Here is a 12,327-nt window from a genome sequence, read left to right as displayed (position 1 = left end):
TCTCTACTAAAAACACAGAAATTAGCCGGATGTGGTGGCACGCACCTGGAGTACCCAGCTACTTGGGAGGCTAAGGCAGGAGAATCGTGAACCCGGGAGGCGGAGGTTGCAGTGAGCCAAGACTGCGCTATTGCACTCCAGCCTGGATAACAGAGCAAGACTCTGTCTCAAAAAAAAATAATATTTTGTAGAGAAGGGGTTTCACCATGTCCCCCAGGCTGGTCTCCACCTTCTGGGCTCAGGTGATCCTCCTGCCTGGGCCTCCCAAAGTGCTGTGATTACAGGTGTGAGCCCCCATGTGTGGCCCTTTCTTGCTTCTTCAGGCGCTTTCTGGGCCCTACGTGTGGTCAATTTCCCTGACAGATGTTCCCTTAGTACCTTGTTCTTCCCCTTTATGGCCTGGACTTCAGCTTGTGATTGTACTTTTTGGAAAAACTAAGATGGGCCAGGAGCGGTGGTTCATGCCTATAATCCCAGCACTTTGGGAGGCCAAGGTGGGTGGATCACCTGAGGTCAGGAGTTCGAGACCAGCCTGGCCAAAATGGAGAAACCCTGTCTCTACTAAAAATACAAAAATTAGTCGGGCGTGGTGGCGCTATAATCCCAGCTACTCGGGAGGCCGAAGCAGGAGAATCTTGTTCAGTTTGGACAAGTGTGGTAACACCACACTTGAACTTGGGAGGTGGAGTTTGCAGTGAGCCGAGATTGCACCACTGCACTCCAGCCTGGGTGACAGAGTGAGATTCCATCTCCAAAAAAAAAAAAAAAAAAGTTTATGTTCACACATGGACTTGTATACTTGTGCATAGCAGGATTATTCAACATTCAACAGTAGCTAAAAGGTGGAACAACTCAAAGTCCCATCCACTGGAATATTATTCAGTCATAAAAAAGGAATGAAGTTGATTTCTGCTACAACATGAATGAACCTCGAAATCATTATGCAGACTCCCTGAAGGCAGGAATAACACCTGTCAGCTCCCCTCTCTTAGCCCAGTGCAGGCATTTACTAGACAATGGAGAACTTTCTGTGGGTTGAATGAAAGGGCAGGGCTGGGCCAACAGACCAAGCGTCCTGCCCCACTGCTGTGTGGGCTGAATGCGGGGGACCATGGAGGGGGATCCGCCTGCAAGTCTGAATCCCACTGGCTCTGGCCCTCAGCAAAATCTGCCTCCACCCTGCAGCCTCACCGACTTCCATCTGCAAAACATGTGGCCCTGGATGTCAGTCAAGTCCCACTCAACTCCGGGACTAGATGTCGGTCTGGGATTCTTATAGGTGCTCAATAAAGTCCTGGCACATTGACCTGGTGGGAACTGAAGCCTCCACAGCTGCCAGGCCAGGGAGAAACCACCAGGTAGCAGAAGATCACGTGGCCACATGCCTCAGCCAAGTTCCTTTCCCCTGACGTGCACCCCCTACCCCCCGCCCCGCTCAGGTTATTAGTGGTGCAGGGGAAACAAACAGCAGGTTTCCAATTACCCCGCAGCCCCTTCTCAAGTGGTGCAGGATTCGGAGACTGTCCGCCTGCAAGCAGTCACCACGCCAGCAAGCACTCACCACGGGGGCGGAGGTGGGATTTAGTAAGACAAGGCCCTGGGTCTGCATTTCAAAGGCCCGGGTTCCCTCTCCCCATAAAACCAACACTGAGCCCAGTGGAGGGGACACAGGCGGCCCCACAGCCGGGCCCGGCCCCCTGCAGAGGGGTCACCGGGAATTCTGTGTTTCATCAAATATTGCTGGGCTATGGAGTTTTATTTGAAAATAATTTTAATTAGCCGGAAACTAGGAGTTTAATAAATGGAAAACAGAGAACTTTCCAAGGCCACAGCTGGGAAACACTTGGTTTTTTAAAAATTCCGCCTGGCGTCCCAAACCAGCTAAGCACCCTGACACGAGGGCCAGAGGAATCCACAAGAAAAACAAAGCTTATTTTTAGAGAAACATTTTAAACTTGGTTTCAGCGAGCTCAGGAGTTTTCTTGTCTGTCTCGAGTCCTTAATATCTTTCTTTCTATTTCAGAGCTGCCTCTCGCCCCAGAGGGCACAAGAGCTGCTATCTGACAGGAGCTATTTCTGCCCAGATGAAAATAAAAGGGCCCCTCCCCCTTCCCCCAGAGTGAGTTCTTTCTAAAAATGTCCCTGCAGACAGCCAGGGGCACCGAGGCCTGTCCTTGGCAGGTGTGCCCAGCTATGGAGGTGAGTCTGGGGTCCCTGCAAGGCGGGGGCCCATTGGCCACCCTCCCACCCAGCCCTGTCCGGCCTGCTGCCCTGCAGGAAGCGGATGCCAGCCTGGCGGTCATTTCCGGGTTTTGAAAGCAGTTTTTAAACTTGAAAGAGCCATGCTAAAAAGGTCTGCTTTTCCTCCGTAGGTGTTGGTAACACCCACACCCACATACAGACACACCCACATGCACACCGCAGCAGACACATCCAGACCCAAATACACAGCAACACCTACAGCTGCTCACCCCCCACAGAGCCACACACCTACCCACACACAGCGGCAGCTACACAGAGGCACACCCAAACCCCACTCCCATAGATCACACACACACCCACCCCCAGACCCAGACATACCCCAAAGACCCACATACCTACCCACACAGCAACAGACATACCCAAACCCACACCAGCACTCACCCAAACCCACACCAGCACTCACACACATCCACACACACTTACACAGACACACCCACGTACACCAACACACACCCCTGCATACACACCAACCCCATCACAACAGACACATCAACACACAGGCACACCCCAAAGACCCACATACCTACATAGCAACAGATACACCCAAACCCACACCAGCACTCACATACATCCACACACACACTTACACACAGGCCCACACACATCCAAACACAGCCATACCCACAGACCCTCCCCCCACATAACCTCCACATGCAGAAGCACACAGATCCACACACCAGTACTCCCCTAGGGCGACCCCTGAACACCTGCACACGGAGCAACACCGACACACCTCTGCACACCCATAGACAGAAAAGGACACAGAAACAGGTACTAATACACTTCCCATGCAGGCACACCCCTCAGACCTCCACACACGTGCACGGCATGCATGCGCGCGCGCGCGCGCACACACACACACACACACACACACACTTTCAAGGTCTAGTAAAGTCCATCAGGAGAGGCTGGGCCCTGGAGGCGCTGTGGCTTCCTGCTGCCCTGCTCCCTCCCGCCTCCTCCCTGCAGGGCTCGGCCTGGGGAGGCCTGTCCAACCGCCAGGCCCCGCCCCGCCCCAGCCCCCGCTCTCCTCCTCCCTCCCTCAGCCGTGCCAGCAGCAGCACAGAACTGGAACTGCCCTACGCGGCCACAGCGTTACACATCCTCCAGGAGTGTGGACAAGAAAAAATAAACACAATTAGAATTCACGACAATGGGTCCCTGATGGAAGGTAAGCCCGGCTAGCCTCTAAGGGCTGTGCCGGCTCCTACGAACTTCCAGGGCCGAGGACGGTGCCGAGACCCAACTTCCGGTCTCAAGAAAACTTGGTGAGAGTCACATCCGCCCTCACTTGTCACCACAAGCAAGACTGAAGGAGAGCGGGTGTCTGGGGACGCTTCCCTTCCGAGGCTCAATGCTCTCTAGCGGGCTTCCTCCCTGCACGTGGCCACCCTGGGGTTTTTCGGAGACCCCCCAGGCAGGTTTTAGCACCGAGCATTCTAGTGCGGAGCCAGGCTGGCGGCCAAGAGCTAGGCCTGCTTGTTTTTCCTGCGTCAGGCCCACCAGGCCTTGCTCTGTCATCCGGGGTCCTGAGCCACTGCAGGGCTCACAATCCTCCATCTATTCCCTGGGGCTGGTGCAGAGCTTTGGCCTTCTGAATAGTGTGTGTGTGTGTGTGTGTGTTTTTTTTTTTTTTTAACACACCCAGCAGTAGATTCAGACAGCTTGAGGGGTGGAAAATGTGTACGTGCACACATCCTTTCTCTGAAATAGAATCAGAAGGTGGCACACACTAATTGAGCTACTTAAAAAATACCTTAGTCTTCAGACATCCAGTGGAAACGCCACGATGAAGACATTCTAAACACCATCACATTCTGGGCTCATTTTCACAACTGACTACGGAGGAATTTTCTCCCACAGTTTCTAAGTGTAACTCAGAGTCACCAGTCCGGGATGGGAATTTTGGTTTGTCATTACTTGCAATCTTCTAATTCCTTAATTTACAAGAAAACTTTTCTTTCTTTTTTTTTTTTTTTTTGAGACGGAGTCTCGCTCTGCCGCCCAGGCTGTAGTGCAATGACTGGATCTCAGCTCACTGCAAGCTCCGCCTCCCGGGTTCACGCCATTCTCCTGCCTCAGCCTCCCGAGTAGCTGGGACTACAGGCGCCCGCCACCTCGCCCGGCTAGTTTTTCGTATTTTTCAGTAGAGACGGGGTTTCACCGTGTTAGCCAGGATGGTCTTGATCTCCTGACCTCGAGATCCGCCCGTCTCGGCCTCCCAAAGTGCTGGGATTACAGGCTTGAGCCACCGCGCCCGGCCACAAGAAAACTTTTCTAAGGGTGATCAAGCAACGGTAGAGGTTTTTTTTTTTTTTTTTTCCTGTTAATTTCCAGGTCCTGCAGGAAGACAGTGACCTAAGTACCCTCCATTGATCTGCGGCAAGAGGAAATTTCTGAATGATCCCCCCTAGCTTTCCACGCTCCACTGGGTCTGGGATACAAAACTTCAGATCCTAACAGTTGGGCTTTTGAAACAAACCAGTTTTTAAAAATGAATGTGGCATACCCCAACATTCCAGCTGATCAAAAGTACTTGTTTAGAAAAATAAGTTTAGGAATGAAGTGGAAACAAGGCCTTTGAAATGCAGCTTAACCTAAATAGCACCACATTTTAGACTTTTCCTCCCCACTGCACATTCTTTATGGTGCAGGGGCTGGGGAGCCTGCAGAGTCTTCGCCCCTCCTGAGTCCTCCTTGGCCTCGGGCTTCCCCTCCCCCGCTGCTGAGGCCTTCAGTCAGGGGCTGGCATCTGGGAGAACCTTGAAACTTGTTTCCCATCCCCTTTGGCAGCACGCAACAAGCACCAAAACGCTCCAGTTAACACCAGTGCAATCATCGTTAACGTGAAACAGCTGCCCGAGGCCTGGTGTATCCATCAGACCGCCCCCTCCCCTCCATGCTCAGCTGTGAGTCACCAGAGACCCTGACTAAGGCAGGGCCCCGGAGGGAGCGGGGATGCGAGGATTGTTGATGGAGCCCAGCTGTTGTATATGAGAAAGCAAACTATTGCTAAATCTCTTACCTACTTTGGAAAAAGTGTCTGAACTGTGTGTATGAGGGGCAGCGGTGGAGGAGAAAAAACCTGAATTGATTTATGAACCCGATTTAAGTTCCTAAAATGATTGTTTTAAAGTTAGAAACAGCCAGAGTCACTATAGTAAGATTTTGTTCAACTGTTTGCGAAATCAGCAGACAAATCAATGTCTTTTTTTCTCTTTCTAGAGACCTGGGTTGAATTTGCTTTCTGGTCACTTACAGTCCTCTAAAGCACAGACATGAAATATTTTTGCATAAATAACTTGAATGTGTTCATTCCCAGAGGAAGTTGTTCACATAAGCAAACATCACTCAGATATAAGTTTAACCTGTTTTATCGTTCCCTCCACCCTGAACAAGGACATACCAGGCTTTTCAAAATCCAGGCAAAACTCCAGTTCTCCCATCCAGAAAAAGCCTGGCCTCACTCTCCACCTCCAGCTCAGCACTCAGGCCTGGCAGGCCACCGGCTGCAGAAAGATCCTCCTCCCCTTCCCCACCCAAGCAGTTCTGTTTCCCAGCAAAAAATCAGACCCTCAGCTGCTACCGCAGCCACATGATCCACCCGGTGACTCACAGGCAGGCCACACCCCTTCAGGCCTCCTGGCCAGGCCCTGCCACCAGCCAGCCAGCCAGCCAACTCTGGGATGCATCTTATTACCAAAGGGAACAGCTAACTAATGCCCTTGACAGTCCAAATAATTACTTTCTTTCAGCTAGAAGAACTTGCTTATAAAATATATACGGGCTGAGAGGACGCAGGTTCTTCTGAACTCTTGGCTCTGCCAGCTCCAAGTCCTTCCCGACCGTGCCAAGACCTGGGGAATGGCAGACATGGTTAGCTGGGAAGCTAGAAAGCTAGACATTCCTGTTTAAAAATAAAGCTCTTACATGGTAATACCTTTTTTTCCCAAAAATTTTATTGGGGGAAAACTACAAAACATTTACAGTACAATGTTTACAGTCACAATTTGTAGTGAACTGATTCCCCAAAATATATTACAACTCAAGTTGACTTATCTTGTTACATTCAAAAACCTACTTCTGTCAAAGTAGTCCAGAGAGTACATATAGTGCTCCAACTGTACCTACGTACAAACTAAAGCTACCGCTCATTCATCTGCTGTCCAGGAAAGCTTAGGAAACATTCCTACCTTTCTACACGGAAAAAAAAAAATAGTACAAGTTTTGGAATTTTCTGTAATTAAACAAGGCATATTTGTGTACTACATATTTCAGCACTAAGAGGCGGTCGCTTCACTTTATATCTATATAAAAAAAGTGGTAAAAGTCTTTTCCTTTTGTGCAGTTGAACCCATCCTACATTCAGATTCTCTCAAGCACTAATAAAATACTTATTTGGTTGAGGAAGATTTAAGGCAAGTTCGGGCCCTTCCAAAGGCACTGTGAGACTCCCCCCCACTCCCCATTATTGCTACATGTCTTAAGATACTCCAGTATGTCACAGCAGAACTGGTGGAATAAGCAAACACTTTTTTGCTAGTTTATAAAGTTGGAATTAGAAAAGCATGCCACATTTCAACCTGATTGCAAAGTATGTGGTCATTTTTTTCTTTAAAGTTGGATGGGCTACAACCTTTATACATTCTAAGAAAACTCATAGGATGTTCCTCAAACTACTTCCACAGCATCAAGATAGATTTCTGTCAAGAAATCATGCAATCTTTCAAAATTTACGTAAACAAGGAAAGAAATTAATGAAATAAATATTACATACAATCTCTTAAATTAAGAATTTTGTACTCATTTACAATAAAATAACCAAGTGAAGTTACAAAAGGCATATATTACTGTGAAAAGAACATACACTCCACATTTTGCCGATTAATAATGGCAATCATAATTTAACATAATAAAAGAATATATATCTATTGCTTTTCATCATACTTGATAAATACAGTATGAACAAAATTTTCATTGTATACTTTTCACAAGATAATAAATAAGTTAAATAGTTTTTTTCATATTGAGTTGTGGTGCAGTGGTGCGAATCAACTCAAAACAGCTAAAAATTCAGCAGTTATTCTCCAACAATTACAAAGTAAGCTCTGCCCAAGGCTTCCAGAGGGAGCAGACAAAATGGTTCTAAACTAAACATCCACTAAGTGGTGGCGATGAAACCAGTAACCAGTATGGACCTTTGGAATGCAAGGGTTTGTTTTTCACCCCCAGACATATATAATTGTTAAAAAACAAAAAACACCTATGGGCTGAGGGCTAACTATCAAGGCATATTCTTGGCAGAATATTGGATTCTAAAAAGCTTATAGGTTTAGCAAGGTGGTGGCTGGCTGGTATAACACCGATCTGAGACAAACAATTAGGAACTTCTTAAGGGTTCCCACATCTGGACTTAACTAATGCTGTTCAAGTGAAGAGATGGAATGGTGGTTGATAGCTGCTGGTGCTGGGTTGATTTTTCCTGAAGTCCCAAACTCACTGGAGTCCTAAAAAAGTTTAAGTGTTTGTTTTTTGTTCTATTGGTATCACAACTGCCCTGTTGTGAATATTTTGTTCAATAGAAAAAGTTCCTCGACTTTTTTGCTCAAAAAGAATGAAACTTCGTAATAATAAAAAAAAAAAAAAAAAGAGGAAACCGAAAAGGAGAGGTGGGGGCCCCTCCAGGCACAGAGTTCGAGTCCAAGGGCTCGGTCGGGCTTGCAGTCTGCCTGGGGCCCATGTCACCCCCCGACTCCCGGGCCCCCAGCAGGGGCGAGATGGCGAGGGGTGTCCTCCAACATCTCTGAACCGCCTTCCCTTCCTCCTCACTGGCGCCCTCTTGCCTCAGTCGTCGGAGATGGAGAGGCGGCTGAAGATTGGCAGGCGGCGGCCGGGGTCGAGGCTGGGGGACTCGGAGCCGCTGAGGCTTCCAGAGCTCAAGGAGCCGCTCAGGTAACTGTCGCGGTCCGACAGCGAGTCCGGGGGGCTGGGGGGCGCGTCGAACACGGGCGAGTCGGACAGGCGGCGCGGCAGCTGGAAGCTGAAGGGCGGCGAGGGAGGCGCGGCGGCCCCGGCGGGGAGGGGTGCGCTGGGCGGTGCCGGGGGCTGCGCAGGGGGCGCCAGGCCCTGCTGCTGCTGCTGCTGACTGCGGTAGTAGGCGGCGGCGGCCACGGCGGCAAAGTTGTGGGTCTGGATGGCGAGCGGCGTGATGAGGCTGCTGAGCTCCGGGCCGAAGGCGAAAGCGTTGTTGGCGCACGAGGCTGACGAGCAGGCCGCGCACGGGGCCCCAGGTGCCAGCAGGTCCTCGGCTCCCCCGCTGCCGTAGAGCAGAGCGGCCGCAGCCGCGGCCGCCGCAGAGGCGCAGCATGCCGGGGCCGAGGGCGTGGAGGCCGCGGAGGCCGAGGAACAGGAGGAGGCGGAGGAGGAGCAGGACGAGGCCGAGGAGCAGGAGGGCGGCGGCGGCGTGCGCGACGTGGGGCTGTCGAGCAGCAGCGGCGACTCGAGGCCGCCCGGGGGCTGATGGTGGCCCGACGGGAAGCCCGAGAAGCTGAGGCTGTGGTGCAGCTTGGGCCGCGGCTCCCGCGGGAAGCCCAGGTGCAGCGCGTCGCGCGTGCCAAAGGCACGCAGGTCCCCGGAGGCGCCCCCCGACGGCGCGGGCCGCCGCTCGTCCGCGTTGTGGATGAAGTGGCAGCGCGGCCCGTAGGGACAGAAGCCGATGGTGTGGAAGGTGCGGCACAGCTCGGTCTTGTACTTCGGGTGGCGAGTCAGGCTGCGCAGCTCGTGGAAGCCATGCGCGAACTGGCACTTCTCGCCGTACTTGCACGTGCCGCTCTCCTCGAAGGGCCGGCACAGCTCGGTCTTGTAGCGCGTGGAGTTGATCTGTGAGCCGCCGCCCCCCTTCTGCTGCTGCTGCAGGTGCAGGAGGTGCTGGCTGCGGTCGCCGTTCTCGCTGAACGAGCGGTCCCGGAATTTGTTCTCCTTGTTGAGCAGGGCTGTGCCGCCGCCCCCCGACGGCTCCTTAAGGGTGCCGTAGGAGGTCGGGCCGCCGGCCGCCGCGCTGCCACAGCTGCTGCCGTTAGCGGCGCCCGGGAACTTGGGCGAGCAGCTGCCGGGGCTGGGCGCGGGGTGGGCGAGTGCGTGCAGGTTGCTGGCCGAGTGCCGTCGGAGGAAGCCTGGCGCGAAGCCGGAGCTGGGGGCGGCGGCCACGGGCGTCCCCACCGCCTTCTTGTCCAGCATGTTGTTCAAGTTGAGGTTGGCCAGGGATTTCTCCGTCTGCCAAAGGAAGGGGAGCGTGGAAGGGATGAAAAACGGAAGGGGAAGGCAGACTCGGGTCGAGCCACAGAGAAACTCCCAGCCTGATTCTTTTCCTCTTTTTCCCCCACTCTTGGCGGATCCCGACTCGGCCTCCACCCTCCACCCATACACACGCAAAAGCAGCAAGATCTTGCTGGAGGGAGCGGGAGAGGGGAGGACGCCCACCGCGGGCCGCGCTGGGTTTCGACACGTGATCCTCCGCCCCGGCCGCCGAGGTGGGCGGCGCGAATCCCGTCCGGGAAGCCCCGGGCAGCGTGGCCGCGGTCGGCAGCGGAGAAACTCAACCGCGACACCAGCGCCCTCCCTGCCGCCCCCTCCTCCTCCAGGGCGCTCGCACACACTTTTGCAAACCCCGGGATTTTCCCGACCCGAAAGGCAGGGCGGGAGGGGCGTCCCCCAGGGCCAGGGGACAGAGGCAAAGTCCAAGAACTGGAACGGCTGCTGCCGGCCCGGCCCGCTCCCCGGCGTACCTTGCACAAGAAGTCGACATCGTAGAACGCGGACAAAAGTGTGGTCGACATGTTTCTGGATCCCGCAGTGGCCGGAGCGACAGGCCGGGAGGTCGGGAGGAGCCCTCGGGGTGGCGTGGCCGGGCTTGAGCCACGACGAATAACGGGCGAGGGGCGGGGAGGGGCCGAAAGTTTGCCGGGGGGCGAGAGGAGAGGGCGAGGGCAGCGGCGCGGGCCGGCGGGAGGGTCCGGCGGAGTGCGGCAGGGGGGAAGGAGAGAAGCGAGGAGCGCTCCTCCGCGCCCCGGGGTGCCCGGCCCGCCCCCCCCGCGGAGCCGACGGCAGCTCGCGGACTGCTGGAACTCTGCAGCCCGCGAGCGCGCGCCCTATATAGAGCCCGGGAGTGCGGCTGCGGCGGGGCGGGCGCGCCGGGGGAGGGGACAGAACTGGGCCCCCGCCGGAGTCTCCAGGCAACGCCGCCCGCCAGCTCGCGAACGTCAGGCGCCTTCTCGGCCTCCCATTGGCCGCCGCCAATTTTTTTTCTCTGGGGAAGGGGGCGGGAGGCCTCGGGGCGGGGCCAGCGACCCGGGCGCCCGGTGCGGCGTGTAGCTTTCGGCCCCGGTGGGTGCCGCCGGGTGGCGGCGGGAAGGCACGGCTTTCCTTTTCTGGCACTGCGCGGTCGGAGAGCCCCGGTACATTTAGCGTGGCCGGGATTCTGCAGTCCTGGACGTGTCTTTCCCTGCCCTGTTCGCCGAGGCGGACCTGTGGAGCTTTTAGTTCCCACCTTTGGTTTTGTGCTGGGCGCGGGAATTGCAAAATGCCAGAATATCGCAACCATCCGCGCGGCCCGGCGGGTTTGCAAAGGGTGCTTCGGCCAGGAGGCGGGGGCTCGGGGACTGCGTCCTGTCGGTGGCAGCTCCAGCCCGACTGCACGTGGAGTCGCGGTGGGGGTGGGGGTGGGGGTGGTGGTGGCCACGCGGGCGGCCGCCGCGGCAGTCTTGCCGGTGGAGCCCGGGCTCGTTTCTCCGCCCCCTCCCCGCCCAGGCTCAGTAAACAGGGCTTGAGCGCCGGGGCCTGCCGGGCAGGGCTGAGTGTCTGAGGACAAGGCGCTGGCTTTGCTAATCACATCACAAGACCTTGAGCCAGGGCCAAAGGCGCGGAGTGGCGCGGGACGTCCCGGGCGGGGGAGCTGACTCTGAGGACAGGAGGAAAGGCCGGGAGAGCCGTGCGGGCTTGAAGGCGACTTAGCGCCACCCTTTCCGTCTGCTGGTCGGCCCGGCCTCCCCCAGCCCTCGGGCTGGGGGCGCAGCTGCCCGCCGAGGCTCCCCGCCCGGCACAGCCTGGGCCTGTTGCGTCCTCTCGGCTCTTCTCTCCCCGGCCGTAGGGGCGCCGCGCCCAGCCTTAGCTCGATGAGGGCGGCAGGATCCGGCTGAGACCAACCCGCGGCCCAGGTGGGGCTGCACAGACGCTGTTGGTGGGCGCGCCCCCCCTGTTTTCCCTCTCCCGCCAGCCCCACACCCCAACAGCTTGCGCTGGAAAATGCGCTTTGCCAGCGGGCGCCCCGCCTTCGTCCGGGTACGGAGCAGACACCCCCACCTAGCGCCCAGTGAGGCTAAAGCCGCTGACAGCCCCACTAGGAACGATCTGGAGTCTGGTCTAGGGCACTTCTCGCTCCGCGCTCATACAGGTTGCCAAAAAGCTTGGACCTGAAGCTGGAAGGTCCAGGACCCGCTGGGGAAAGAACTAGGCCTGCCACTCAGGGATTCGAGTTCCTGGAGTGTAGCCTGCATTTCCCACTACTGTACTCCCCTCACAGCCCAGGGAGCCAGAGTCCAGGGTAAGGATCAGGAATGCTGGGCTGGAGTTCAGGCCCTGCCCCATAGAAATCATGTGGTCTTAGGCAAATCACATCATCTCTTTGGTACTTGGGTTTCCTTGTAAAACGAAGGTAATATTCCTGCTTTATTCATCTCTCACCTTTGTCAAGGTGCAAATGGTATCTGTGAAGGTGTTTAAAAGACAAACAAGAACTAAACCATCTTTATGTATTAAACCAAATTGACAAAGCATAAGGGTGGAGAAAGCCAGGCTTCTGAACTATGGCCAGATGGACAGAGAGCCACAGACTCATGAGTGCAGAGCTGTGGGGGTACCCAAGTCCTGGACCCTAGGACTCAGAGCCAAGAGTAGGTGACCTCAGAGGGACCAGTTTCACTTTTAGCACCTACCCTACACTGATCCCTTGATATACCTGGGCAACTGTGGTCTGGTTTGTTCTTTGGTGAGATGACCCCAAACATCTCA

The 12,327-nt window shown here is 55.0% G+C and overlaps 1 protein-coding gene across 1 annotated transcript; it reads right to left on the bottom strand.

Moving 5' to 3' along the window:
- Positions 1 to 5,622: 5,622 nt before the first annotated feature.
- ZFP36L2 (ZFP36 ring finger protein like 2) lies at positions 5,623 to 10,387 on the bottom strand. The gene is made up of 2 exons (XM_015112244.3): positions 10,047 to 10,387; positions 5,623 to 9,534 (listed from the first exon to the last, which is right to left on the bottom strand). Exons 1-2 carry the CDS (start codon positions 10,095 to 10,097, stop codon positions 8,107 to 8,109), a joined length of 1,479 nt encoding a protein of 492 aa, XP_014967730.2. The 5' UTR covers positions 10,098 to 10,387; the 3' UTR covers positions 5,623 to 8,106.
- Positions 10,388 to 12,327: the final 1,940 nt, after the last annotated feature.

The sequence above is a fragment of the Macaca mulatta genome, chromosome 13, assembly GCF_049350105.2.
Source record: "Macaca mulatta isolate MMU2019108-1 chromosome 13, T2T-MMU8v2.0, whole genome shotgun sequence".
NCBI lineage: Eukaryota > Metazoa > Chordata > Mammalia > Primates > Cercopithecidae > Macaca > Macaca mulatta.
Note: the sequence above shows the minus strand (reverse complement) of the source record. Positions and strands in the feature narration are given on the sequence as shown.